Genomic DNA, 27,871 nt, shown 5'->3' on the forward strand with positions numbered 1-27,871 from the left:
AAAAACTATAAAAAGCAGCAAACATTCTGCTTTTGCCTTTGTTCTTCTAGTGGATGAATTCCTAGAAGGAGTTATAAAATAAAGGCAGTCTGTACAGGAGGAGTAAAGTTTAGTTCTGTAAAACTAGCTTAGAAATGTTCTGTGCTGGCAGCTTTGAGGTGATCTGCTGGAAATGTGAATCAGTGAACGTCTACACATAGGATCGTGGTGCCTGTGCAAATATGATGTGTTGTTATTAACTGAAGAGAAGGGGCTGCTGCCTCACTTGATTTTATCAGTGAAGAGTTTGATGCATTTAAAGTTGCTTGATTTTTATTTATAAATGACTGTGTGTTATCATCAGTTGATGATGACTCCTTAATAAGCTGAAGTGGTCATTGCTTTAAAAGCACTGGCTTTCCTGGGAAGATACTGGAGTCAGTAGTATGCGACTATTAAATTTATATCATAAACATTTCCAAAAACATTTTAATAAACTAACAATTGTAGGTACCGAGTTTGGTAGAAAAATAATCATTGAGTAATATTATTTGACTTTAAAATTCCATGTTCCATAGAGGTGTTCCAGCATTCATGTTTATTTTCACATTTCCTTTTGCTATTGTTTCCAAACTTGAATGGATGTGAGGGAGCAAAAGTGACTGCTTTCCTGACTTGATTGTTTCATCTCTCAGTCACTAGATGGTGCCATTTCACTTCTCTGGAAACTCTTACAAAGGTTAAGAGTTGTTGATCATGTTTCTAAAAGAAAGCAAAATAATTGGACTTTTGAGTCCTTTTTTGGAATTACTGCTTTTTTCCATGACCATGGAGTATGTGTATTTTGCTCAACTAAAACTGATGTATTAATGAGAATGTGCAGAATTTCCAAGTTCTTTCAAGTTGTCATAAACTTTTAGTTTGACATTTGTTTACATCTTTTTTACTGACTTCTATAATGATTTGATAAAAACACATTTTAAATGTAGAATTGTTTGAGGGTCTTTTTACCTTTTCTTCCATGAGGTCTAGGTAGGCACTTGCACCTAATGGGAATTATCATCTGGATTACTTCAGTTGAGGTGTAGTGGTTTTTATCCATGGACATTTGCTTTATATTTCTTTATGACTTACTCAGATACATTTATGTATATTACTGTAGTCCCAGGATACCACAGAAATAACTTTGTGCAGTTTCATGTAACAGGCTACAAGTTGTCCGGGGAGCTTTTATTTCATAATTTCATACTAAAAATCTACGTGGTAATTTAATGCACTGTCACAAGTTGTGTACTGTAGTGGTAGGACAAGAGCTGATGGGTTTAAACTTCAGCAGGGGAAGTTGAGGTTAGATATAAGGAAGAAGTTCTTTACCAGGAGGGTGGTGAGCCACTGGCACAGGCTGCCCGGAGAAGTGGTAAGTGCTCCATTCCTGGCAGTGTTCAAGGCCAAGTTGAACAGAGCCTTGGGCAACATAGTCTGGTGTGAGGCATCCCTGCCCATAGCAGGGGGTTGGAACTGGATGATCTTAAGGTCCTTTCCAACCCAAACCATTCTGTGAGTCAGTAATGTTCCACCCAGCAGGTGTCCAATTCTGGATATCCAGCTGCAGGATATAATTAGTTTTCCCATGTATCATTGTAGTTTGCTGTGTTCCTTCAGATTGGTATCAATATTTGTTTACTTGATAACCTGGCTTCTGTCAGGCAGCTGTTTGAAGCAAACATCCTCATGGATACTACACCTCTGAGAACTTAATAGTTCAGTTGTAGCTTACTGCAATAAGACAAATGAATCAATATTAAATTTACATGTTTACCTGTGGGTAACATTTCAAGTTCAGGACTAGGTTTTAAATGAGAATTAATGTATTGATCTTGCTACAGAATTAATGAAAACACCATTTTACTTCAACACTGTAAGCTTTGCAATAGCAAACCAGCTTCATTTTCTTCTACCATTTTAACTGAAGTCAAAAAGCTTTTTTTTTTTTTTTAAGGTATATTTAATATGGGGTTTTGGAAGTTAAAATTTGGAGTTTGTTTTCCTACACTGGGTATGATACTTGCAGAAGTTTTTGTATCTCAGCGTTTCCTGAGCGAATTTTGAAATACACTTAGTTATGCAAGATGTGGTTTTGTACAGTGTTCACTATGGAGAAAATGTAAACCTAAGGTATTGGTCGTGATCCCACTGTACACATCTTTTAGCAGAATAGTCATGTAACTGATCAACCAGCTTGGAAGAAGTTGTACCAGGTTGAATTCAAACTTTGTTAGATAAACTATGATAGGATGTCCTGAAGTCAGTTCTCCTTTCTGAAGAAAGAAAGAAAACCTGGTAGCTGCTATTTTGACAACCTCTTCCTGAGAGGAAAAATTCTTTACTAAACCAGGAAGTAAGACAGTCAGTGAAGCACCTCTGTGAGGATATTCATATTTGCTTACAGGAAATGAATACTTTTGAGTTTGGACTTGAGATTTATATAGTCACACTATAGGTGCATTGTAACACAAAGGAATGGGTTTCCTCCTATCACCAGGCAGTGGAAGGAGAGCTCTACATCCCCTGTGGCATCTGACTTTCACTTCTTTTCTGGCTTAAGTGATTGAGGCTTCATTTCTGCGATTTTAGCCTCAGAAATGGGTAATTTTATTTAAAAAGAAGGGAATTGTGATTTTCTTCAGTTTATTTTGGTAGAGTGTTAACTACTTGTGCTTGATTTTCCCAGACATCTGAAATGTTGGGCATGTAAGAATGACAACAGAAACAGCCTGGAAAGTATTAAAAAAGCATGGTACTTCAGTAGGTTTATGAAATGATGGTGGCTGAAGATCCCAGAAGACGTATTGGGTTTAGATTCTTTCAGCTCGGGGACCACTGGCTGTGCAAACTGGTAATACAGTATTAAGGAGAAACAAAAATCTCCATGTGCTTGTGTTTTCAAAGGAAGCATAAATTTCATTGGAGGGCTCCATGCAATTAGAGAGTATTACAAGCAGGAGCAGCAGGAATATGATTTGTGTGAATCCCTCTTCAGTTTATTCTTTTGCTTAAGAAAAAGATCTGAGGGAGAATTTTTTGTTTGATGTGTAATGTGTTTTCTTTGCTGGTAATGACAGACTTTTCCTCACAGTTAGCATCCAGTACTTGGCCGAGGTTTGTATGCTTCTTGTTACAGATACCCAGGATGTTGCATGCAAAAGAGAGTGATTGATCCATGTTTGCAGTCAGCTGAGCTGAATGAAAATGTTGCTCTTCTAGAAGAAATAAGAAAATCCAAAGAAACACCATAAAAATTTATTATCATTTCTTGACTTTAAACACCTGCATTCAAAGAATAAGTGTTTCCCAGAGCACATAAATGATGCTTTTTAAGTAAATTTCAAACATTTCAACAAGATGATCTTTATGTGCTTGTTTGTGCAAGATAAAAATCGTGGCAATTGCAGTGTAATTAGTTGTAAGGTAAATCGCTTCTTCTGAATTTCTTGCTTCTAAATTTCATGTACAGTAAGTAGTAATAAGTTATTTCTCCTTTCACTCAAAAGCTTGCTTTTGACATGAAACAGTTTTCTCAGATGTGGAAGGGGGAGAATCTAAAACCTAAGTGTGCATCTACCATTGATAAAAGAGAAAACACATAAGTATCAACTTATTTATTTTAAATCACATATATGCTGGTGCTACTCAATGTAGAACAGATCTAAGTGTAAAATTTGGCTTAGAACTTCCCAGGTGGTGGTTAGCAGCATTCAGACCTGAAGTTATTTTAGGTATAATCCTGTGCTCAATTCCTTGCCTGTGTACTGAAGTACAAGCATGACAGATGCTCACTTCATATGTCAAATTCAAGAGGAATTCTGTATGCGTCTGAGGCTAGGTTGGCTAAACACTATTCTTCCTGAAGTCAATGACATTTCACATTGTCTTCAGTGGAAACAGAAGGTTTATGCTTTTCACTTTCAAAAATAAGACTCAAGAGCTTATGAGATTTGGAAAAATAATTTTGATTACTTTCTAACACTCAATTCAGAGAAATAAATCAGCAAAATTATCTACTGTATAATTGCAGTTGTAATATATATATTCTAAAGTCAGTAGATATTTCATGATTAAATGGCTTGTCTACTTAGAAGTGACAGCAGCTGCATTATCTCTGCATCATTCATACCCACACTATAAATAAGAGCAGAATAAGACATCAACATGCTTCTCTAATTCCAGTGGCTGACCTCCATAGCAGGTTTGTGAGCTGTAGAATAACTGGAAAGTGAGCTGTTCCTCTGGCAGTAGTGTTTTTTCAGCACTGAGTTCCTGGGTTTAAGTGCCATTAACAATCCATGTGGCTCTCATTGCATTTACACTTGTCTTTTCCTCTAGTATTTGTTACAAAGCCACCGGTGAATGTACTAACATCATTTGCTGTGATTTTAAAAACTGTATCCACTGAGTTCAAAGTCTGATCTCCAATACACGTTGTCCTTTATCTTGGTTTATATTCATGATGCTAAAGCCAGTACCTGATTCAGCAGGGAAGAGTGCTTGTAGCTGGGTAAGTGTCTTAAGATTTGAACACCTGTGAGAAAATCTGTGCTGAACAAACCATAACATTGAAGTTTAGGATTAACTGTGAAATCAGTTAGAAGAGCAGGACTCAGTAAGCAGCAAATGTAAAAAGTATGTTGTGAGGAATTCAGCTCAGGAGTATTCACTGATCCTGTCTCCCTGGAAAACAAGAGCTCAAGGGACACAGAAAACTTGTGGCCAGTACATTTTTAGAACACTCTTGGGTACTGTCATTAGCCAAGAACAAGAGAGATGTTCCAACACCACAAAATAAGTCAGTGCTATGAATGAAAAGGGTCTTCTGGGACAGAGCAAGGCATCAAAGTTTGGAGATATCTTCCTCCTTGTGTGTGCCTGGTTTGTAGATGACCCCTCTGTTGTCTTTGCCTTCCTTTTTGCAGCTAAAATAAAACAAATATATTCAATACTTGTAATTCCTGTGAAAGAAAAGCACCATTAGTTACTTAAAATGGCCCATCATAAGTGCATGAGATTTTTTTCTTCTGTACTGGTGCAAATGTAACTTGTTGTTACAAATATTTCAGGAGAATGCATTCTGTGAGGCAGAGTCAGTGCTGATCACAAAGGGATCAGGCTATAGGAATGTTTGTAATCTTAGTCTTTTTCCTCAGAGTTTGGCTTTGGTGGCACTCTGCTAAATGATCTCTTGTCAGTACAGATTTCTTCTCCTCAAATGATGTGACCTTTGGGAGAGGTGTTTTTTTTTCCTAAAACTCCATTCCCCTCTTGTTTCACTGACTGTTCTAGGAAGAAATGAAAGGATTCAAAAAGCAAGTAGAAGCAGCAGTGCTAGCAAAGAGAACAAGAAAAATAACAAATGGCAATTGAGAAACAGAAAAACAGGGTAAGTTTGTTACCGACCCAGCATGCTTGTTCTGCTCTGTCTGGAAGGGGAGTCTCATTTCCTAACTTGTGGGAGCAGTCAGTACTTAGACTGGAAAGTCATTTTGTGTTCTCCACAGTGCTCACATAGAGCACTGTTTCCTGACCTTGTATCTTTAAGGGTTTACATAAGCACTGTTCCAGTAATTATTATTTTGTGGAAAAAAGGCCTTATATGGTTGCTTTTCACAAAAAAAACAGTGTTCCTACAATGGCAGAATGGTGACCACTGTGGCATATAAAAATATTTTGATGGCAATCAAATAGAGTTACTCTGGAGTATCTGATACAGGAGAAATAAAAAACAAATCAAAGCTCGTAGGAAGGGATTGTATCTTATAAAACATCAACCTTTACCACTATAAAAAATGTGCAAGGTTTTGAACACACAAGCACTTCTTTGTGTCAGAAACAAAATTTGGTTTGATTCTGTTCCTGTGATGTGACAGCCAGACATCTTACCTTTTCCTCTTCAATAGGCATAAGACTACTGCAAGAATGATGAGCACTCCCAGAACACAGGCTATCACAACAGAAACAACAAAACCTAGGAAAGGAGGGAAAGCATACAAACCTGTTAACTTTATTCACTTGTGAGGTTAGTTTCTGATTTGTCATAACATTTGCATTCTGCATCTGCAACTTCCCTGCAGCCTGCTCATACCACTTTGCAATTATGGAATGGATAACTTTGCATAGATGCGTATTGGAAAGTTCTGAGCCCACAGCTGTATCCACAGTTCACAATGCTGTGAATTTAGATACCCACCAAAGGCACAAAGCCAGCATGCAGGCACAGGCATAGCAGATCAGAAACTCTGTGGATTTCACTGCTCTCATGTAGAAGAGAGCATAAGCAAAACTGAAGAACTAAATCTGAGCCACAGAGAATGTTAAATTTGATGCCTTTTGTTTTTTTTCAAGGCAGAACACTTGAATGTGGACAGCTGGAGAGTGATACGCTTTGCTGTTGAGAGCATTGCTTGAAGGCATCTAAGAAGGTAAGAATGAATTCAGCTATTAGCACAAAGAGCTGAGTGATCTTATGTCTGCCTTGACACTTTAAGGTTTATCATAGGAATGCTGTCTTTGATAATGACCTTCATACGTATTTTTGGCAATACTGATTTTGGCCTTCCCAAAGATCCTGAAGGTGAGCACTCTTTTCTTAACTGCCTTTTCATAATTCCTTCACCCACTGTTTGTATATTTTATCAAATGCCTGTTTTTTTCTAAGCACCATCAGCTTCAGAGTGAAGCTGAGAGGTTTCATGTATACCATGTAAATATTTCCACTTACTAAATCAGCTGTTGAGGAAACAGAAATGTAATACCTGGAGTTTAACCTTATCCCATTTTACACATTAGATGCTTTATTAATTTTAAGTACAACTGCATAGAAGAAACTTGCAAACCGTACAGGTGAAGAAAAAACTGTGTTTTAAAGAAGGGTAGGTTCTTTAATAGTAAAGGTGGGGTCAAATGGGCAATGAAATAAATCACCAAATAGGTAATTGTAGAAAAAAGCTTTTAGTTTGAAGAGGAAGGATAGGGGGCATTTCTTTTTGATGAGAAGACCTTCTTGTAAAATGTAGTTAGATAGTATTTCAGCATGGTGCTGTAATCAAAACGAGACACCAGTTCCCATTTAACTTGTGGGCAGTGGAAGGTTTGAACATCCTAATAAATTTCAGCTGCACACATGTGAAGCTGATTTTATTGGAATAGACTGCTGACAGGCAAGAGACATTATAAACACATGTAAGTTTTGCTGAGTAATCCTTTAAGATTAGAGACATTTCAAAATGTGGTACTTGTTAATAGTGAGCGTGAATTTAGATTTTAGTCAACATCAAAGTGTGGATGTCCGGACGCTTCGGTTGCGTTTTTGACACACAGCCCAGCTCAGTGTCCCCATCTCGTGGCGGCTGTGCTTGGGTGAAGATGGCAGCTCTCAGTCTTAAAACTAAAAAGGCATGAAAGTTGTGCTGAGAACTTGCGTTAGCAGGGGCCTAGCATGTGCACGACAGGATTTCGTTCACAAATGTCTGGTTGCATGGTCCAAGCCATGATTCTAGGTATGGCCTCTCCTTCCCTTCTGCTCTGTTCCTGCCTGCAGTTGCATCAGCCTGTGCATTTTCAGCAGCAACCAGGTGCACTTTAATTGTGCTTTGACAGGACCCTTAGTTTTCTCATTTTTGTTCTTGTTTTGGTTGTTTCCCCTTGGGGCGAGGGGCTGCACCTGTGACGGAGCCTTTGTGACCCAGGCTGGTGGAATGTGAGATTACAGGGGTGATGAATACGTTTTTTGAAGTGGGTAGAGCATTTTTCTGTGGTTCACTGATAGAGTCAATGAGCTTTTGTAATTAAATGTACTTAGATTGAATGAGGTTTCTAGTAAAGTAGCACTGAGCAATGCCTTTTGTAGCCACCAAGGCCAGTTCTTGGGTGAGAACAGCAGGATGGGCAATAACCCAGATAATACAACTCTGGTAAGGCCTGCCAGCTTTAAAGATAACATTGAAAATGTCTTTGTAGCTGGTGTAACCTCTGCATGGGAGCCAAATAATGTGGCTTAGCAGAGGGAGAGCCAAATAGTATTCTTGGGTTTGGCACTGGTTGACAGCACCAGTTTTGAGAAAGTCACATCTGGGTCAAATTTTCCACCATAGATGGAAATAATAATGCTGATACTATTTCTGTGAAGTGTTTAGAGATTCCTGGATGAAAAGCACAGTATCTGATTTTCAGTTACTGGGATCATGGATTCTAACTCTCTACCTTTTAAGTATTGAGTGTGATTTATGGAGAGAGAGTAGTCAGGTGCTGAAAGGTCAGCATAAGAAACAGATGGAAAATGGCATTTCTCACTTCTGATTGACCAGAAAATCACTAGCTCATAGGTGTCATTAGCAATCAGCAACAGACCCTTGCCAAGTCCACCAGGTATTGATTCTTGATAAATTGAGAGGGTAAAAAGGTATAAGTTGGGTCTCTGGGACTTCATGGTGAACTGGTCTTAAACATAAGGGAGCTGCTCACCCCAGAACTTCTGTTACTTCCGTAACTGTTTCTATAGCATCATTGCTATGCTGGATTGTTTGCGCATAGATTTAAGAAGGACCCTACAGAGGAAGCCTTGTAGTCTCAGAAACTCAGCAGCCATATTGCAGATCCCAGTTCTGCTGTTTAAAATCATTGTACATAATCTGACTTGAGCAGAGATTTGAAGGAGGTTACTAAAATTGCTGTTCTGGACCCAACTAATTGTCTAGGTGGCAGCCAGTATTTGAGATGGAGGGGCTTGAGGGAAAAGTTTTAACCCTATTCCTGGCTATATGCCATGGGGGAGAGGGGTATTTCTAGTTGTCCAGTTCACAAAAGCTGAAGGACTGACATACTCTGGTTCTTCCCCTTTTTCACTCTTTACCCAGCTTTTAGTTTATTCAGAATACCTTTTCTGCAACTAATACTTCCAGTTTGTCATGGAACTATTAAAGGTTGTTGATGATTTGGTAGACTTGCAGTTTTCTTATATATTTGGTTAGGATCAGCAACAAGAGAACTACTAGCGTAGTTCTCATTTAAAAATGACATTAAATTGAGGCATTGTTCTATAACCATTATTCTCTGCAAGTGGCAGCCTTGGGACTTGGTAAGAGGCATGAAGACAGAATAGAAAAGTAAAATTATGGCGTTATATAGTATACAATGAGAAATCAAGAAACAGAGCCAGCAAAATCCCAAGTGTGATGTGTATAGTCAGAGAATTAACTTCTGTCCAATGCAGTCATATTACAGTCAAGAAACAAGGTTTTCTCTTGTTACCAGCGTAATACAAACTTCTTGGGCTCCAAACATTAAACAAATTAAAATGAGAAAAGAGGTGGCTGATGAGAGTAACTTCTCTCAGCAGTAATTCAAGAGCAGAAATGATAGCTTTAAATAGGAGACAGATATAACTAAACTAAACTAGTTTAGACTTAAATATTTACCTATCTGCTGTTAGTAATGGGAAAGATGGTAAGATACCTTTGGAGGCAAGAACTAAATGGAGAAATTACAATGAAAGCAGAAAAATGCTTCAGCTGCTTGACTGGAAAGACCTAGTGTGGATGTTTACAAAGCACTGGAGTCTCAACAGGCTTGGGGCCCTTTTTTTGAGGTGTCTGGAATTAATTCATTCCTAGCTTCCAGAATGAGGATTACAGATGAAAACTGCTCTGCTATTTTGAGGGAAAGTTGGTTTTCTAGGCCTGTGTTTACAAACTGTGTACAGACAGGAGGGTCCTTGAGAACCTGAGCACTTTTCAAGATGCTCAGTAAAAACGAAGTCATATAGTGAGGACTTCACTCATAAAGCATAACATCTTCTGCTTCTGAATCTTATGTTAAAGGTGTGGTCTAGTGGAAGGTGTCCCTGCCCATGGCAGGGAACTAGATGAGCTTTAAGGTCCCTTCCAGCCCAAACTATTCTACGATTATGCTGTTTCTCTGCACCTCACAACTGGGAAGTATCCCATGTCTTCTTAAATTCTTAAATCATTGTTCCTGCTCCTTACTGCAAGTTAAAATAGTTGTTTTTCTATTCAGTAGCTTTCTGCTGAGTGTACAGAAGTGAGAAACTGAGGTATTTTGGATCCCTGAATTTGGATCCCTGAAAGGCAATATAACTGTGCATTGCCTTTAGCAGCACTGTAGCCTGCTCTTTATACATCTGGTCCATAATGCTTCTCCTGAGGACCCACCATGTTGTCTGCAGACAGAATGGTTTATAAAACAAAAGTCAGGAGATGCAGCAGTTAATGGGGTGTAGCCTTTGTCACTGGAGCTCTGGAGATAATGGAATATACAGAGATTATACAGAGATTTAATGCAGAGCTGGAGAATGGGAATTCATGGCTTGTGGTTCAAGCCACACAGTCAATCAGCTCTGAACTGTTAACTATTTTTCACTCCAGTAAAAAGACAGAGAAATGAAGATCTAAAACATTACAACTCAGTGAGAGAAGCACACTTAAGTATCAAGGGCAGTAGCATCATCGTACCTACTGATGTGCAGTAGTTCCGGAGAAGGCACTCAAAATAAACTTCATGGTAAAATTATGTTCCTCTTACGGGAATCTTGAAAAAATGTTTCCATGCGAACTGAAATGGCCCCAGCCACAGAATGAAATTGTCTCTGGGTTTTATCTCGAATTTGCTTCAGAGAGAGTTGCTTCAAATAACGGCCCAGTGCTTCTGAAGCCCCACACTGCTCTGCTTGGGAGTTCTGTAGCAGCTAATCAGGCAAAGAGACCAGGCAACTTTTGGTGACAGATCTAAATCATCTCTGATTTCAGAGAAGTGGTTTGTCTGGGATTTGTTTTGGCTGATCTCTAATTTTCACTTTTCTCCTTTATAGCTTTGTATTAGAAAAGATGTATTATGAAAGGGACTGTGTTTTCTGTTCTTTCATCTAAACAGTAAAGAACCTAGCAGGCAAAGTTGAGCTGATGTGCTAACACATTGTATTAATTTGGAAGTTTACTGCTTGGCCAATCATTTTTATAAAGTCTGCTTTTTCTTTTAAAAATCTTTTATTCTGTGTTTCAAATAGCTTAGTGGCTTGCCTAAATCCATGTGCCTTAGAGTATGTGCCAGCTTCACAACTGCTTAAGAGTATTTGTTTGCAAGGCAACACAGAAATTGGAACAATACATTTGGCACAGACAATATGCTCAGATGCCTTACTGTGGAGCACAGCTGAGCTTCTCGCCACAGATGCAGGATTTTTTGCACACACCCCGCCCCCCAGAAAAGCCCCTATGCATTGTCATTGTGTCACACTGCATAATTAAGCCTTTAAATCAGTTTTCCTCGTAAGATGGCAAATCTTTTTTCATTTGTAACACTAGAACATACAATCCAGTGTTACAAATTGTTTTAATTTGTCAAGTTTTAATTCCTCACTGGCCTCTTCTGATTCTGTGTGATTTCCCCAAAACATAGTCTCCCTGAAAGGCGAAGTTGTGATTCCCTTTGAATCTGCATAAAAACAATCCTGAAGTTGCTGAGAACCAGCAAATGTCACTGGTGAGACAAGGTCAGCTCAAGCACTTCCACTGACTGAAACAGCTCAGTGAAGTTCTGTCTCACTGAATGGAGAACTGTTCAGTGTTTGGAGTGACAGCAGATATTTCTGCTAAGTGTGACAAGGCCAAACAGGTCTTCGGTCTTTTATCTCCTCACCTTTGATCAGAAGGGTTGCAGGGCTTGCCTGATACCATTGGGGAAAAAAACCCTTTTTATATACTCTGAATACCTAATTCTTGTGCAGTCAGCCATGCAATATTGCAGTAAGAGAAGAAAAGTAAACCAAGTGAACTGTGGAGAAATGAGATTGCTGTGATTTTGTACTGATATGGTGCAACAGGACTGCCACTTCAGTGTTTCAGGTTTACACAAACTACTGTGCACTGTTTCTTTTCATAGAAGCATTCATACAACTCACCTTCACGGAATGAGATAAACACCAGTCTTTCTTGGAATTCCTGAACTTTCCGGAAGTTATCGACCATTTCCAGGGGTTCTGGGTCATCACTCTCTGTGCAGTACATGGCTGTTTCCAATGCCAGTAACTAAAAAGAGAAACACCCTGTTCAGCTCCCAGAATACAGAAAAAGCAATGCTAGTGTATGATCACTGAGAGTATGTGTTTGAAATCAAAGGGGTAATCAAAGGGAAGAGGTTACAATAAGTAATACTTAAGCCATGTGTGGACTGTGAGGCCAAATACAGAATGATGTGTAAACAGTGTAATATCTCCAAACTCATACCTGGTAATCCTGCTTAGTAATTATCTGCCAGGAAAACTGCATGGGGGGAAACATGCAACAATGTTCTCCCTAGCACAGTCTAACTCCTTAGCAGTCCTAGAAGCTACTTTATGAAGGAATTCTCTACTTTGGTAAAGACATGACCTGGTAGAGTGGTGTCCTGGGTTCAGCAGTAGCAGTCATTTTTCTCCTTCTCAGTAGCTGGTGCAGTGCTGTGTTTTTGACTTGCAGCCTGGGAACGGCGCTGATAACACCGATGGTTTTGATTGTTGCTCAGTAATGTTTGCTCTCATCAAGGACTTTGTGAGTCTTATGCTCTGCCAGGGAGGAGGGGAAGCCGGGAGGAAGCAGAGACAAGACACCTGACCCAAACTAGCCAGAGGTATTCCATACCACAGCACGTCATGCCCAGTATATAAACTGGGGGCAGTTACCCAGAAGGACTAGATCACTGCTCGTGTCAGGCTGGTGGTATTGGGTGGCAGGTGGTAAGCGGTTATATTCTCTTCCCTTGTTATTTCCCTTATCATTATTATTATTGGTGGCAGCAGTAGTGGTTTGTGTTATACCTTAGTTACTGGACTACTCTTATCTTAACCAGTGGGGAGTTACATTCTTTTAATTCTCCTCCCCATCTATCCAAGAATGGGGGTTGAGGAAGAAATGGGAGTGAGTGAGCAGCTGCATGGTTCTGAGTTACTGGCTGGGCTTAAACCACGACAAGTGGACATAGTTAGAATGGACTTTCGTAACAAGGAGCATGCATTAATTTAACCAGAAATTTTAATCATAACATGTTCTTCCTTTGTTTATTATGAGGGGAATCAGAAGATAATGATTGGCAATTTATAGTCTATGGAAGTGGCTACCTAAGAACAAAAGAAGTTAATCGGGAGAGCACAAAAAAGTAAGTTGGAGAAAAGTTAGGAGATTCAAAATTGACAAATGACTTATCACATGCCTTTGAGAAACTTAACATCTAGCCAGTCATGCCTATGTTAGTCAAGATAAAAGCAGCACTGAAATACCTTGTGAATAGGGTTCAGACTTGAAACCTGGATAAAAATCCGTAAGTGATTTATGGAAAGACTAAAAGCGGGGAATAAGGACATGGTGAAAACAAATTAATCTCACTTGACTGTGATTTTTTCAAGCTGATACTATACTATAGTATACTATATGCAGTTGTCTGTCCTTTTATTTATTCTGGTCAACTGAGAAGTGCTAACTGCGAACAGAACAGGATAGTGATTTATGTCAGTTCTGTGCTACTCTTCTTACTTAAAGGATTTTAGCAATGGACATATTTCAGTTTTACAGGAATGTAAGAGAAATCCAGGAAATGGGAATGTGTGTTGACTGTTGTTGGGCAGACACTGCTCAGGAGAACATGTGCTGGGTTTAAACTTGCCTGCTCATGTGAAATTTTAACGGGGTGTCGGAAAACTGTCCAGAGAACGCTAGGATAGCAGGGAGGAGTTGTCAGGGATCCTTCATAGCGATAGTACTCATCCAGTCTGTCAGGAAGCAGTTCTCGGATATTGAAACCAGGGACTTGGACCAGCTGATCTAAAATAGGGGATTCATGTTAAAAGCTGCATTGTTACTACACAGGTAGTGCACCAGTGAAGTGAATTTGCTTTTCAATAAGTAGGATACTTTCAGACATATCAGTAGGAAAAGAAAAATATATTTTAACAGAGATGATCCCAGTTTAAATCAGGATTACAGCTTTTTAGGTTTCCTCTGTACAAATCATGTCTTAGATTCCAAATCAGAATTCTGTAAGATAAAGAGTGGCCATTTTAACCAAATAACACCATGTGCAAGAAATAAGACCCAGTCAGAAACACGTGGTTGTTATGTGTATGTTAGCCCTACACTCTTCACAGAAATCCACTGTGTTTTTAAGTCTTTCACAGTCTGTGGCAGGTTGGCCTGGAATTTTGTTTTTCTGGGCTGCTTCTTCAGGTGGTTCAGTCCCTCTCAGGGTGACCTCTGATACTCTTGGCCATTCTAAATCCATTGCAGGCTATTAGCCACTCACCCTTGTATTTCACATTCCGGAAGTGCCTGAAGATCTTTTCATAGGATGGGTTGAAGGGTCCAATCTGTAATGAACAGGCTATTAACAGCTGTGCAAATCACTGCAGGCTGAATATGAGTCTTTGCTTCTGCACACAGCAGGCAGCAGTATTTGACAGCCTCTATCGTAAGGCAGGTGTCTCAACTATCCAGGTACTCATAAACTAGAATGGCCTAAGTACTTTTCTTATGCAAAACATTAACACTACCCTCAGAACCCCAATAATTCTCTTACTCCAGAGAGCTATTAGAGCTTCTTTGTTATAATACTATCTTAGGTGCACTGTAGACCTCTTGTGTGTGCTTGAAAGGCCTTATTGCCCTCGCCTGTTCAGCATGCAATGCAAATGAGGAGAAACCAGTTCCTCTGAGAACATTGCAGGCATAAGTTCTCAACTGACAGATTTCTTGGATCATCTAGTGGTTTCTAGTCAAAGCCACATTTTTCCACCCACAAACATTTTTTAGTCTGCTGCTCCTCATAGTGAGTAAGATAAAGAATGACACTGTTGGTTTTTGCAGGGCCACTGGCAAGGGCTGTAAGTCAACTACCAAACAAGACCACGCTTTTCAACTGCTACCAGCAGCTTTTCAGTCTAATAATCAATGCCTTTTTTTATTAATCCTTTAGAGCTGGTGCTTAGCAGTTTCTCTGATGACATAGTATACTGGTGTCCTTAGATCAACTGTAATGGACACCAGCTGTCTGAAAGCTTTTCAAAGATCTAATCTCCATTGTTCCCCTATTTGATTTTTAAACGCTATTACTTAGCAATAAGCAGAATCCCAGTATTATTCACTAGCATAATACACAATACTCTGACACTTTTCACAGCTGCAACTTCCAAATGAGCTGAAATTTAACAGAAAATAGGCCAAAGTCTTAGAGCTGCTAGGAGGTGAGCTTGGATAATAGTAAGAATTGGAGAATTAGAGCTTTGTCTGCTAACTAGACACTTTCATGGTTTTGATGAAAAGTATGAAATCTTAGTTCTTAGTTATCTTATTGAGAAGCTTTAATCCTCAAGAAAAAGAATTATATATGTACAAGCTTCTAAAAGTTTTTCTTTAAGATCATTATTCGCTTTAATTGGAGAAAATTAGAAAGCTGTCCTTCCATGATCTGAAAAAGGGCACTGCATGTTCTTGTTTACTGTAATATGTGATTCAAAGAATCTGGGAAGTTTGCAACCTGAAGACTGTGGTCAAATCCTAATTACATATAGTGGCCAAAGCCTGGGTTGTGTCTGCCTGTGTCTCTGCTGTCTTAAAACTGCTTTGTGCTACAATAGGCAACTTTTCAGTAATTGAAATCCACTGTTGTTTGACAAACTCTACTAATCCTTAATTTGTAAGTGAATGCAAAGATGGATTTAACATAGCTGAAGATAATTTACTGAAAAACATGAGGAAATATTCAGAATCCCTCTTTTCTTAAAATTTATTCCTGTTTATGTATGTGTTGCTGGAATCTGGCCCTTTTCTGAAAGCGAAAAGGAAGAGGCTTGATTTAGCTACAGCACTGTTAAATAATCTAGGAAATTTGTACATAAGAGGTCTCTGATGGTTTAATGATTGAAAGTATATTCTAAGCCAAATAAAAAAAGGTCCTGATCCTACCTCAAAAAGAATAGCCAAAACCGCCAGTCCGTCTGCTTTGTCCATTGCTGCTGTTACATCTGGATATTTCTCAGAGTTATAATGTACAATATGCAGCTACAAGGAAGGAGATGGTATGTTATGGTGACATCTGGGGCATGCTCACATTTCTGTTTCACAGCTAAAAAGGACCAGTGCAGCCATCTCAGGCTAAGACAATACAATGGGATCCTTCACTGCTTTCTTGGTGTCGCGGTAAGATCTTTTTAGAGAAAGGCAGAAGGTCCTGGAACTCCCACTCCCAGCCCTGCTGCAGCTGAGTTACACCCTCCCTCCTCTACATACTGGGCAGGGGGAGGAAGAGGATCAGTCACTTCAGTTTCAAGGCGTCTTGACTGCAGTACTAGGGAATTTTTCTGAACAAGTAACATCTTGGCACTCTTGGGGTTCTGCAGTGTTTAGAATGCAAAACCTGGGATTAAATGTAACTAGAGAAGAAATGGATTATTCAAAATAAGCAAATTATTCACTTGGAGTATTGTGTTCAGTTCTGGTGTCCTCAACATAAAAAGGACATGGGACTGTTGGAACAAGTCCAGAGGAGGCCACGAGGATGATCAGGGACTGGAGCACCTCCCATATGAAGACAGGCTGAGGAAGTGGGGGCTGTTCAGCCTGGAGAAGAGAAGGCTGCGTGGAGACCTCATAGCAGCCTTCCAGTATCTGAAGGGGGCCTACAGGGATGCTGGAGAGGGACTCTTCATTAGGGACTGTAGTGATAGGACAAGGGGTAACGGGTTAAAACTTAAACAGGGGAAGTTTAGATTGGATATAAGGAACAAGTTCTTTCGTGTTAGGGTGATGAGGCACTGGAATTGGTTGCCAAGGGAAGTTGCGAATGCTCCATCCCTGGCGGTGTTCATGGCCAGGTTGGACAGAGCCTTGGGTGGCCTGGTTTAGTGTGAGGTGTCCCTGCCCATGGCAGGGGGGTTGGAAGTAGATGATCTTAAGGTCCTTTCCAACCCTAACTATTCTGTGATTCTATGAAATTATTCTGATTTCTCTTTTAATAATTTTGGGGTAAATAGCTGATGGGTATGGCTTTTCAAAATCTCTTCACAAATCCATAATTTAGGATTGAAAAGATAACAAATAGTTCTTCACTGAATAGAAGGCAAGTAAAAGCAGAAGCAATGTCATGCAGCTAAAAGATACACATGGTTTATAGAGAAGAACCAAGGTGCTGAGTATCTAGCAATTTGCTTGAAATTACTCAAGTGACCCAGTGCTGGTCCTGAGTTCAGAACCTGAATTCTAACTCCCTGACTTTTGGCATATTCAGGAAAGTATGTCAGGGTCCATCCTTTTTTGCAATGCAAAATGTGTTTTCTTTGTATATACCCAGGTCATAAATACTTGGATTAGAACCTTGCAGCCTTTTACAGTCATATGCCCAAGATATAGTTCCCACTTTGAGACAGTGGGACCTGCCCAGCTGCCTTTGTTTCTGTCCCTGTTCTGAGCCTGGCTTACCTCTGCTGCAAAGTGCTTCCCACTGACTGTGTGCTCTGAGCCTTCTGACTTGTTTCTGTTTCCCCAGTGGAGGTGAAGTTGAGATGCTGTATATTCAAACGGGAGGTTTCTGATGTACATAGTAGGCAACAGGTACATTTTCACTGTAAGCAGACCAAAACCAAATGGAAACAAATGATACCACAGCTTTCAAGCACAGGGCAAATGTATGTTTGTCTAAGTATATTACATATGGAACATGAACAAAGCAGATTCTTAACTCGTATCCATCTCAGTCTGTGGTAGGAGATAAACACTTCAAGTTGTCTTTAACCCTTTCTAGGTAATTCAGAAGAATTTATAACCTTTTTCTGTTTTCTTATAACTAGGAATCGAATGTGGTATCACCACAGTACTAAGCATCCTACTGATTTATTCTCCAGCCATAAGAGAATATAGCAGCAGATGTGGCAATGATCACTTAGAGGCTAATTTTTCATTACTCGGGGCAATTCAGGTTTGTATCTGATTGAGGTTACTAGCATGGGTCACATGTCCCCTGCTTTCTAGGAGGGCACTGACCTTAGAAGCGAATTCCCCTTTTTACTGAGGGGGGCGATGTATTTTAGTTTTGGCTTACATTAGGAAACTGTTGAACTTCTTAGGGGCAAGATCTAACAGTGTTAGTGATTTATGAGAGGGCTCTATGAGGAATATGCTTATACCTGTGTGACTGTGAGGGACAGCCTCTCAGTGTTCTTTTGTCTCCACTTGTTACCTGGCACAGCTGAAGTCCACAATGAGAATGTTTCCTTCTCTGCCTATTGCCTGTCACATCAGCCTAATGCATTCAGCTGTGACAGTCCAATCTTTTACTCAGGACTGAGAAAAGCTCTTAGGAAAAGATGGTTCACAAGGAAAGGGTGTTCCAGCCATTCCTAGTCTAGAGCAACCTAGTTTTGATGGAGAAATTGATCAAGAGGAAATCCAGTAAGTGTGCCCTAAGAGGTTGGCCCATACTGAAGAATGGGTTTATGGTGGTGTACAGAGCAGGTTTACCCCACTGAAGGAGTGAGAAAAAAAGCAATGTTTGTGTGCTGTATCTTTTAACCAAGTGTGCCAGAGAAGAGCAGAGGCAGAGGCCATTTTATAACACACGTTCTTTTGGTGCTTATGCAGTAGAGGAGGATACAAAGAAGGAGGGTCTTATAACTGTTCTTATTTCTATGTCTTCAAATGTTTCAGGAAAGAAGAAAAAAATGTTCTGTAGATGTAGGTATGCTGATGTAAAGCCTTCATCATTACAGCTTAATTTCATCTGATAATCAAAGTAGTTCACCCATGAAATAAAAAAAATCACAAGCTTCAGCAACAATTTTTCCCTCTTTCTTTCACAATCACATGCTGTCATTGAGCTTCCTTACCTGAATGACCATTATTGATCAATGTAAACTGGTCAGTGGAGGACACATTATAGCCTATGAATTCTAAAGGTAAGAGATTAGAATCATACTGGAGAATATCTTTGTGAAAATCTATCGGTGACTGGAATATTCCTCCACAAAATGGGTATTTCTTTGGCCAGGCCTTCTCTCCATCAGGACCTGTATAAATTAACAAAAAGACACATTTGTCAAGCCTTAACCATGCAATTAATATAAAAACTCCCCCATTTCAGCCTTCACCCAAAATTCGGAAAAGCAGCCTTTTCTGAATTGTTTAGGCACAAGCCTGACAAGTAGAGTTTGGATCTGTGACAGTATTTGTATTATTTACTGACATGAATTACTTTTCCCCGTGGAAGTAACAGGCATATGCAGCAATGCCAGCCTTTGAAAGAGCATTGCTGAAAGAAGTGACTTGATGTTGACAGAAGGAAGTTTCCATCTTTTTCATTGCACAGAAAACCAGACCAGAATGGACTTTTCCTTATCATACAAGCTGTCTGGCTCCATCTAGCAACACTGAATAACATGCAGTGAAAAGCTAACATGCGAAAATGAAAGGTGTTACAATAATTTGACCTGCAATAACTTGCTCAAGCTCTGGTGAAATCTTTCATCACAGTCTTTTGCCCTAGGTAGGATCTACAAAGAATAGATAATATCAAGAGGTTTTTAATTGTGCCTTATATTTACTTACACATTAATTGCTAGCGGCTGTTCATCAGTTCTAAGTTGAGACCATTTGGATTTAAATACAAAAAGAGATACTTGCAACTCATGATTCTTTCTAAAGCAGGAAGGTCTTTTGGGATCACCCAGCCTGATCTGTATAACACAGGCCATTGGACCCCCCTGGGTTAGTTTCTGCTTCACTGAGGTCATATTCTTCTGAGGGGAAAAAACATCTACTCTTCTTTAAGCATTGCAGGTAAAAGATATTTCATTAGTGCCCAGTGGATAATTACTTGCTTTTCACTGTGAGTTGTCTAGGTTTGACTTCATTTAGATAGTGATTGCTTTTAATCCTTTGCTTAGAAATTGAAGAGCCTCCTGTTAACATACTTTTGTTTCTCATTGAAGTACTTATAGAGGACATAGTTTCTCACTTCTCTTCAACTAAACAGATTGAGTTCCTTGAGTCTGGTTAGAAGGCTTCTTTTCCAAACCTATAATATTTCTTGTGGCTTCTTTGAAGTATGACATCTTGCATGAATCATGGCTGCTAGAATCTGTGTTAGATTGGGCCATCAGTAGCAAAGCAAGTTGAGATCTTTTCTGAAAGAAAATTACCAGTCAGGAGAATGTTGTTAGAGCTTCATTTTTTACATGAAAGACAGTTTCCAAGGATATAGATAGTGGAGGTGAATCTGACTTAGGGCATGTCACAGAATTGGCAAGTTAAGTTCAACGGCAGACTTACTTCCTTGTTAAAGCTGTTTAAAATTATTCAAGACATAGGTGAGTACTCAGACTCAGTTGGTGCTTTTCAGTGTAAACAGGCCTTGACACTTGGACTCCATTTTGCTGCCAATCACATTCATTTCTCTCCTCTTAGATCTTCATGGTGCTATCTTAAAGTTACGGAAATTCTTTTTAAAAGCTAATAAATGTTATGCTGCTGTTGTAGAAGATGGTGTTCTATCCTTTCCATATGTTTTGGCAAATAACAGATCCATTTAGAGGAGCATAAATTCTGTACTATGGGATATACATGCTTGGGAATATTTCCCAGGAAAATACGTATCAGGTTATACGAGAAAATGATGGTTTCTTGAGGTTGAAATGTGATGTATAAGACAATGACACCGAAATATAACATTTTCCAAGAAGCCAAGGCCACAGCAGGATCAGAAAAATTGATGAGAAGCCTTTGTTATAGAAAGACTTCAGAAATTTTAAAGTGTTTGAGGTTTCTGTGCGCTGCTAAGATAGTGAGTTTGCAAGAAGATGTGTATTACATATCGTAGGTCTGGAGACTTGATAATTAAATAGGTAATTTTTAACTGATGCGTAAAACAGAAGTCTAGTCCCAGCCAGTGGAAACCCTGTCATGAAGTACCCCTCACTTTTGCTGAATTGAATGCCCTTAGGAGTTGGCAGCAGAGTGTGGGAACTTCCACACCGACATCAGCAGTCCAGAGGGGAAAATTCTGTCTTTTCTATGAAATGCTATAGTTACTGAAGTCTTTAGGTACCTTGATCCTTACTAGCAGTTACCCTTTCCTTGGCATAAATCTTCTGCTCCATTCACAGGCCTCTAGGCTACAGCAGTTTTTGCTTGTTTCTCACTCCTGCTCCATTGAAAAAAAAAACAAACAAACCCCAACAACCAATCCAAACAGAAAAAAAAACCTTTTTTGGTACAAACCAGTTTTTCTAGAAATTCTGCCTTTTGTCATGTAGTATTCCTAATTTCAGTGCCACAAAATTCCTGTCTCAAAGAGCTGAGCTCACTGCAGCTTGGATTTGCATATGTGAAATTGAGATTTCCATGGTAGATAAACCACACAGCTGGAAGGCATTTCTCAGCTGGCTCTGTTGAAAATGAATGATTGATTGTGAACCAGATTTTCCTTTTTCTGTGCCAGCACATTCAGATAAATCCAGTGGAAATCACATTGTGTTTACAAAGACTGTCTGATCACTGTGAATAAAGAATAGCATGTGAGTGTATTAAGACTGGCCTGTACTACAAGTCTCAAAAGGTATTAACATAAGAAGTACTGCAAAAATATCTTAGTAGTTAATTTCCTCCTTTTGTGATCACAGTTGTGACAAAGGGAAAGACCCAGGCAGCTCAGGTGATGTCTGCTGCTGAGGATCCCATGCCCCTGCCATGCTGTAAATAGCCCTGACCCTGGCTGTGCCCTCATGGCTGTTCTGTAAGAGATGTCTGTCAATAAATCAGTGGTAGTTTTTGGATAGTCTTGCTGCCCAGCTGCAGTAAACTGAGCAAAATACTCTCAGCGCCATGGCTGCGTGTACCCATTGTGTCACCTCCCTTCATAGCTTTTAGCTTCCCATGCCTAAGCCTGAAGCCAGCCCCACAGCCCTAGAGCTGCTGGGTGATGCAGGACAGATGTTCCTCTAAGAACAACAGTGGTGTCCGCTCCCTGGATGTGTACATTGGCTGATTTAAGAAGGAAGCAGGCCTATGAGACACCAGTGTTACCAGCAGACTTTGCTTGAGCAGAAGAATATTCATGTTGCTCATGCTTCTCACTTGAGTATCCGAGTTCTTTAAACTAATGTAGTAAAATGCATTGGGTCGGTAACACAGGGAACGAATGTCAGTGGTATTTTTGCAGCCAGGCAGAGCGCTCTGCCCTGTTCTCAGCCAGCTGGAAGCTGTATAGCTGCTGTTAGCCCAGGGCTGAGTTAGCAGAGAAGGCTGGGGGTCCATGTTCCCTGCCACAGTAACATGGCTGCATGTTCTTCATTTTGCTCAGAGCACAGGCAGAGCTCAGTTATATCATTCTGTGTACTCATAGCCACTGCGTGTATATCCTCCATGTGCTTGTCCAGAGGGAAGCTTGTGAAGTAGAAGGCTTGCCAAGGGCTGTAGCTGTGTCTGCTACTCCATTCAAGTGCTGCATGGGAAATTTTGGGCATGTTCTGGTATGTTCGCTAAAGCTGGCATTTCCTAAGGGGAAGTGGAGGGGTCTTAGCACAGGTTCTCAGCACCTCACTGAATTGGAGCATTTGGCAACAGTAAAACTAAAGAGTTTGCATGTTCAATTAGCCTGACATCTGGTACCAACAATTCTTGTGTTTGTGCTGTAGCACGAAGTTCTTCCCTCGTGTGCATGTTAGTAATTCCTTTGGCGCTATTACTTTGAACTTGGCTGTAAAGCTAGTTTTCTCCATTGTAGCTGCTTGTCCACTCTCAATGAGTGATTCTGGCTCTTTGATTTCATTCCAGCCCTCTTACATTACAGAACCAGAAAGCCAGAATCCAAAGAATTGAAGCCCACGTCTCCCATTCTCCCAATTCGCTTCAGGCCTGCACTTCCCAGCCACACAGCAGCATTGCCAAAAGCTGCATGCATGTGCTCTCCTGAGCTGTCGGGTGTCAGAACAATTCTTTTAGTTCTTTAACTAAGATAATATTTTTTCTGATGATACACTTCATACAGTTTGTCCGTTGTACAAAAGGTGAAGCAGCCCCTCAGAGGACACAGAGCAAGCCTGTGCCAGAGCAGGAACTGAGGAAGTTGGGCACTGAGAATAGCATACTCTGAAATAAACACTGGTACCCAAAGTCCTGGAAAGGGAGAAGTAACTAATTTAAAATAAGTGTTACCCTAGGAGGGAGGACAAAACTTCCACTTTGATGGTAGTAAAGCAAGTTTTGCTTTCCTTACTACCCAGCAGGGTTAGGTTCATCTGGTGGCTGCTGGCAGGGTGGAAAACCATGGCTTTTGTTATTCAGACTGTGTCAAGGTTTCTTTTTTCCTAATGAGAACGTGAAGTGTATGCATGCATACTGGCTGTTAGATTAATACCTATAGACAGGCAGCTGACAGTTTTCCTTTTGCTTATGTGAAGCAAGTCAGGTAAACTGGAGCACAGCCAAAGGGAGTAGTTATTAGCAGCAAGTTGAACCTCAGAGGTTCTTTGTGTTGTCTTGGAGCAGCACCAAAGGCTTAAGAACAAGAATTTTTTGCTGAGATTCTCAGTGCTGCCCACTTTTCTGTGGGCATGTGGCATGTAAAACACTACTCTGAATGAGGAATAACAGGCCAGATGATTTGATCACTTGAAAGAAAATCTCTAAATAATTCTTCCTGAGCAGCCGTCAGACCCTTCTGGGTTAGTAGCTGACTGAAAGGACTATTGTACAATATAGCACTGCTTTCCTGAGCATGATTTATTCTACTTGTGAGTGCTGGGGTTTTCAGGGTGCTGAGTCTCCAGTAATGCAATACAGGTGATTTGCTGAACTCTGATGCTACTTAAAAATTAAGACCCATCTGGGTAGGGAGAGGTATGTTCTCTGCAGAACCAGGCTGAAATGTGCTGCCAGTCTGTGACTGCTGGGGATAGAGAGGCCTTTGGGGAGCTGCTGCAGTTGTGGAGCCAATCTTTTCCTGCTGCAGTTCCTGTTGCTTTGTAAGGCAATTCAGAACCCTCTAACTGACTCTCAATCATCCAGATACGAAACCTGATGGCCGAATAACAGATTTCAAGACTATGGGACAGATCCAAACCTGGGTGAAGGTAGTGAACCGAGTATGTTCTCACCAGAATACATTTGGCATGTTGTCATTAAAACACAGAGCAAAGCCATTACTTACTATGTACAAATTAGTTTGTACTTACCAATATAAGACCATTTTGACCCTGTTTAAAGACAAAGAAAATATTACTGTGAATATTTGAAATTGATCTTAGTCTACAGAGAAACAAATTGCCACTTAAACCCATGTACTGAATTTTGCAATACTTTGAACTGTCCCCAAATGTTGAGCAAAAACGCAGACACTTTCAAAGATCATGAACACTTCTCGCCCAAGTTATAATTATCGCTGTGTTCCTGCCCATAGGGGTGACTTTCTTGTGGTTACTTAGACGCTGGAGTGAAACTTTTGTTGGCTTTCTGGTGATGTGGGTTTTGGTGTTTTTTTTTGTGTGTGTGGAATAGCCACAGGCTGGGTATGTAGGCACATCCCTGGTATTTTTCCAGTCAGGAAACTTAAGAAATATAAATGGGGTGTAGCTATAATGAGCCCCCTCATGCCTAGTTGGGGAGTTTGAAAACCATCAGTGGGTTGCCAGTTGCTACAGCCATTTCTGTACAGGGGCTCTGGGACTGGCCAACTGAAACAGAAATAGATGGACTTGAAAGAAAGGGAATATGATCCATGAACCCATACAACTCAGAGAATCCTGGGAGGTGGAGTGACCAGTACCCATCCATGGTTTAAGGAAGTGAACTTGGGACGGTGTCTTTGCTTGTCTTTGGAAATGTCTTGACTTATTAAATGCTCCTTTTATTTTTTTCTGGTCCTGAAACCTACCTAGTCATTCAGCTTGCTGGGTAATTGCAGGTGCTTGTCCTGACAGACCTGCACAGTTTTGGCTGTCAGGATAATGGATATCTTTACTCTCTGCAAATTCTGTTTAATTTCTGCTTAGAAAACAGTCCTGAATTACAGGTCTTGCAAACACTCAGAGTGCCCATGTGTGCATGCAGGTAGGCAGGTATCTATCCTTACATGCACGTGTCTGCTCAGTACGTGATCCTTGGCTGCATTTCTTGTACTCTGGAGTGTGGTCACAGATACAGTTCTTCTCCAGAGAATGTTGTGTGAAATATTTGGGATTAATTCATAGGGATGTGCAAAATATCTGCTCTTAGCTCTTTTGTAGTGATATGTGCTGGGGACACTGAGCTCTCTGATTCCAGTTCATTAGGACCAGTGTGTCTTGTTCTTTTACACTGGAATTCTCAAAATGAGGTCTCTGTAATCATCCTGGCTCACATCCCCATGTTCCTCATGTAGAAGAATTCATGCACTGTCTTATATTTCAGGATGAGAAACCTCCTTCTCCTCTCCCCTTCTCTCTGATTTGTTTTTGGGGTGTTTGTGCCCACTGGTCAGAATGTTCTGTAGGTAAAACTTGCATGGAGAAAGCAACTGACCATCAGCAGGTTTTAGAAATTGCCACATCCTCAGCTGAACCAGGTTTGAAAAAATAGTGGCTTAACTACAGCAGCTACTCTCTGCTCATGATCCTGCTTCCCATTAAAATGTGTGTAAAGTGTCAAAACTATGATTTTTTTTATTCTACAGCAACCTTTAAACAGTCAATTTCAAATATTTTCAATATTTTGGCATTTATGGCAATTGAAATAAAAATGAAAGCTTCAAGTCTTCTGCCAAGTGAAATTTTCCTTAGCTTGAGAGCATTTTGATGCTCTGCAGTTCACTACCATTGAGACTTTACTGATGAGCACAGTAACAGCAACAAGTGTAGGTAGGGCTGAGGCTCATTTAATGCTTATTTCATCCCCCTTAGATCAGGAGATGAATAGATGAGCAGATGTCAGAATCTTCTTGATTTTGCCTGAATAAACATGTAGAGCTGCTATCCTCAGACTCTGAACAAGGTTGCATTACCCTTATTCTTCTTGATAATGAAATGAGGATGAGGCAGAGGCAGACTGTCACACAGGCTCACAGATTTGGAGGAGAGCCAATAGATGTCTGATTCACGTCTAGAAGGGATCACAACTATCAACAGCTCTGTACCTGTGAGCACTCTCCTGCCTCATGTTAGGGTGAGTGCTGGTGAGTAACACAGTTACATGTCTCTGCCTGGCAGAAGAGATTCCTGGAGACAGTGTATTTGTGTTCCACCGGTCAACCTGCAGGGAACCAGTGCACTTCCAATGTCACTGGGGAGCTGGGAAAGTGATGTTAGTTTAGTTGTGATAATCTATGTTAGTTGTTTTTCTGACTTGGGAAGATGTCAGGGACAGGCAAATGCTACAGCTCTTGCCATTTCTTGGTACTGGGGTTCTTAATTCTAAAATAGGGGTTCTCCAGCATTCCCCTCAACATGTATTGTAAGATGTATCTTTTCAACACATCTTTCCCTTCTGAGTCTTGAGTTGTCAGGGAAAGCCCCTGGAAAGCATGGAGCTTTATTTGTTATTCTGGAGAGCTCCAAGGTGTAGGAACCTCTGCCCTTCAGGTGGGAGATTCTGCTGGGGAATGTAGCCATTTTTCAGAGGATATATGCCCACAGTAAGAAGGGGTTCTTGAAAGTCTGAATCGCACCTCTCTTGTAGCTCATGTGAAAACCCTGGTGAAGTCTTGTCTTGGCAGAGCTCTGCATGAAGCTGACAGCTCTGGATTACACTTGAGCCTTCAGGATTTTTGTCACGTAAGTGCACATGCTGAGTAAGTCTTCTCACACAACCTTTTACAATGATTCTCCCTTATAGCCTGTTATCAAACTAGGTGGATTATAATTAGCTTGAATGGATTTAAAACGATTATAATTGCTTGAATAAATGAACATTAGCTCTTAAAAAGAGAGCGAGGAATGCTAACTTTGTGAAACTGTTCTGTTAGATATAAGAGAATGAGGTCTACTATATGGGGTGCTTCACAGGGATTGCATTCTTTTCCCTCTGAGGGCAGAGGGAAAGGTGTGATACTTCCACTACTCTGAGAAGGGCCAGTCTGCTTCATTCTGTGAGAAACAGAAAGATCACAAAGCAAGGCACACTGAGCATGCAAGAGGTCTGTAACACAAACTACATCAGAGGACAAATTGCTTTTTTCTGTATATATCAGAATACCTGTTATGAGAAATTGAAACAAGGATACCAACTCCAAACAACTGCAGTCTACAACAGTATACAACTTTAAGCATGCTATTGAAATAGTAATAGTTAGTAGATGCCAGTTTTCTGCATACATTAGCTGCCCTAAGTTACAAGCGACAATAAAAAAGAAAGCTGAAAGACTTTACCATTCAACGGAGCTTGCATTGAGACTGGTGTCTTTAGGAAGAAAATAAGCACAGAAGCAACTGTGACTACACTGAAGCTCTTGGCTGACATCTCAAGGAAAGACTTATAATATTCTGACAGTTCACAAGTTCCTCTGCAGTCTGAAGAAACTCCCTTGTAGATATGTGGCAAGTAGCAGAATGCATACATACAGAGGTGCTGCTGAAGAAGAGCTTCTGCTCTTCTCTCCTCTTGTGTCTCCTCTTGCTTTTAGGACTGCCTTTTATAAAGCTCCTGAGACTCAACCCAAAACAAATGATGTAATCAGACCTCTCTGGGTCACAGCACCCTCTGAAAATTGATCATACCCTTCACTACTTCAGCTGTAGTGACCTCCTCACAGGGCAGACTAGCTCTTAGAGAGAGCATTTAAATGTGGAACTGCAAAAATTATTTAGCAGAGACACAAATGCTTAAAAAAGCTGTCTTCTTAC

The 27,871-nt window shown here is 40.3% G+C and overlaps 2 protein-coding genes and 1 long non-coding RNA gene across 5 annotated transcripts in view; 2 read left to right on the forward strand and 1 right to left on the reverse strand.

The window, feature by feature from the left end:
• The first annotated feature begins 5 nt into the window (after positions 1-5).
• Positions 6-5,535, forward strand: LOC133266091 (uncharacterized). Its single transcript, XR_009742250.1, has 3 exons — positions 6-1,061; positions 3,161-3,323; positions 5,321-5,535. It is a non-coding gene; the product is annotated as an uncharacterized LOC133266091 (long non-coding RNA).
• Positions 4,847-27,662, reverse strand: CA12 (carbonic anhydrase 12). 2 transcript variants are annotated; one of them, XM_061447247.1, is made up of 10 exons: positions 27,398-27,659; positions 24,233-24,253; positions 18,890-19,069; positions 17,487-17,629; positions 15,975-16,070; positions 14,317-14,380; positions 13,681-13,838; positions 11,945-12,071; positions 5,914-5,998; positions 4,847-4,949 (listed from the first exon to the last, which is right to left on the reverse strand). In XM_061447247.1, the coding sequence occupies exons 1-10, from the start codon at positions 27,585-27,587 to the stop codon at positions 4,868-4,870; spliced, it is 1,146 nt and encodes a 381-aa protein (XP_061303231.1). In that variant the 5' UTR covers positions 27,588-27,659; the 3' UTR covers positions 4,847-4,867. The 2 variants fall into 2 exon arrangements, with proteins under 2 accessions (XP_061303231.1, XP_061303230.1); XM_061447246.1 differs by lacking the exons at positions 4,847-4,949; positions 5,914-5,998; positions 11,945-12,071; positions 24,233-24,253 and having other exon boundaries at positions 13,473-13,838; positions 27,398-27,662.
• The window catches only part of USP3 (ubiquitin specific peptidase 3), an 80,323-nt gene continuing 58,837 nt past the window's right edge, over positions 6,386-27,871 (forward strand). Inside the window, exon 1 of one of the 2 annotated variants that reach the window (XM_061447240.1) lies at positions 6,386-6,452. The gene's annotated coding sequence lies outside the window, so the exon portion shown is untranslated. Of the gene's footprint in view, positions 6,453-16,193; positions 16,209-27,871 lie in introns of those variants that run through there. The other variant, XM_061447241.1, reaches the window with a different exon arrangement.

The sequence above is a fragment of the Pezoporus flaviventris genome, unplaced genomic scaffold, assembly GCF_033815535.1.
Source record: "Pezoporus flaviventris isolate CSIRO_AGI_PZ_B2104156 unplaced genomic scaffold, CSIRO_AGI_Pfla_v1 ptg000006l, whole genome shotgun sequence".
Taxonomy (NCBI): Eukaryota; Metazoa; Chordata; class Aves; order Psittaciformes; family Psittacidae; genus Pezoporus; species Pezoporus flaviventris.

Coding starts and splice junctions, on each gene's coding strand:
- CA12 (XM_061447247.1), bottom strand. CDS start 27,587: ATGTATGCATTCTGCTACTTGCCACATATCTACAAGGGAGTTTCTTCA. Junction 16,071..17,486: donor GGAAGCACTTTGCAGCAGAG/GTAAGCCAGGCT, acceptor CCTTCCTTGTAG/CTGCATATTGTACATTATAA. Junction 12,072..13,680: donor TTAAAATTTCACATGAGCAG/GCAAGTTTAAAC, acceptor TTCTCTTTTTAG/TTACTGGCATTGGAAACAGC.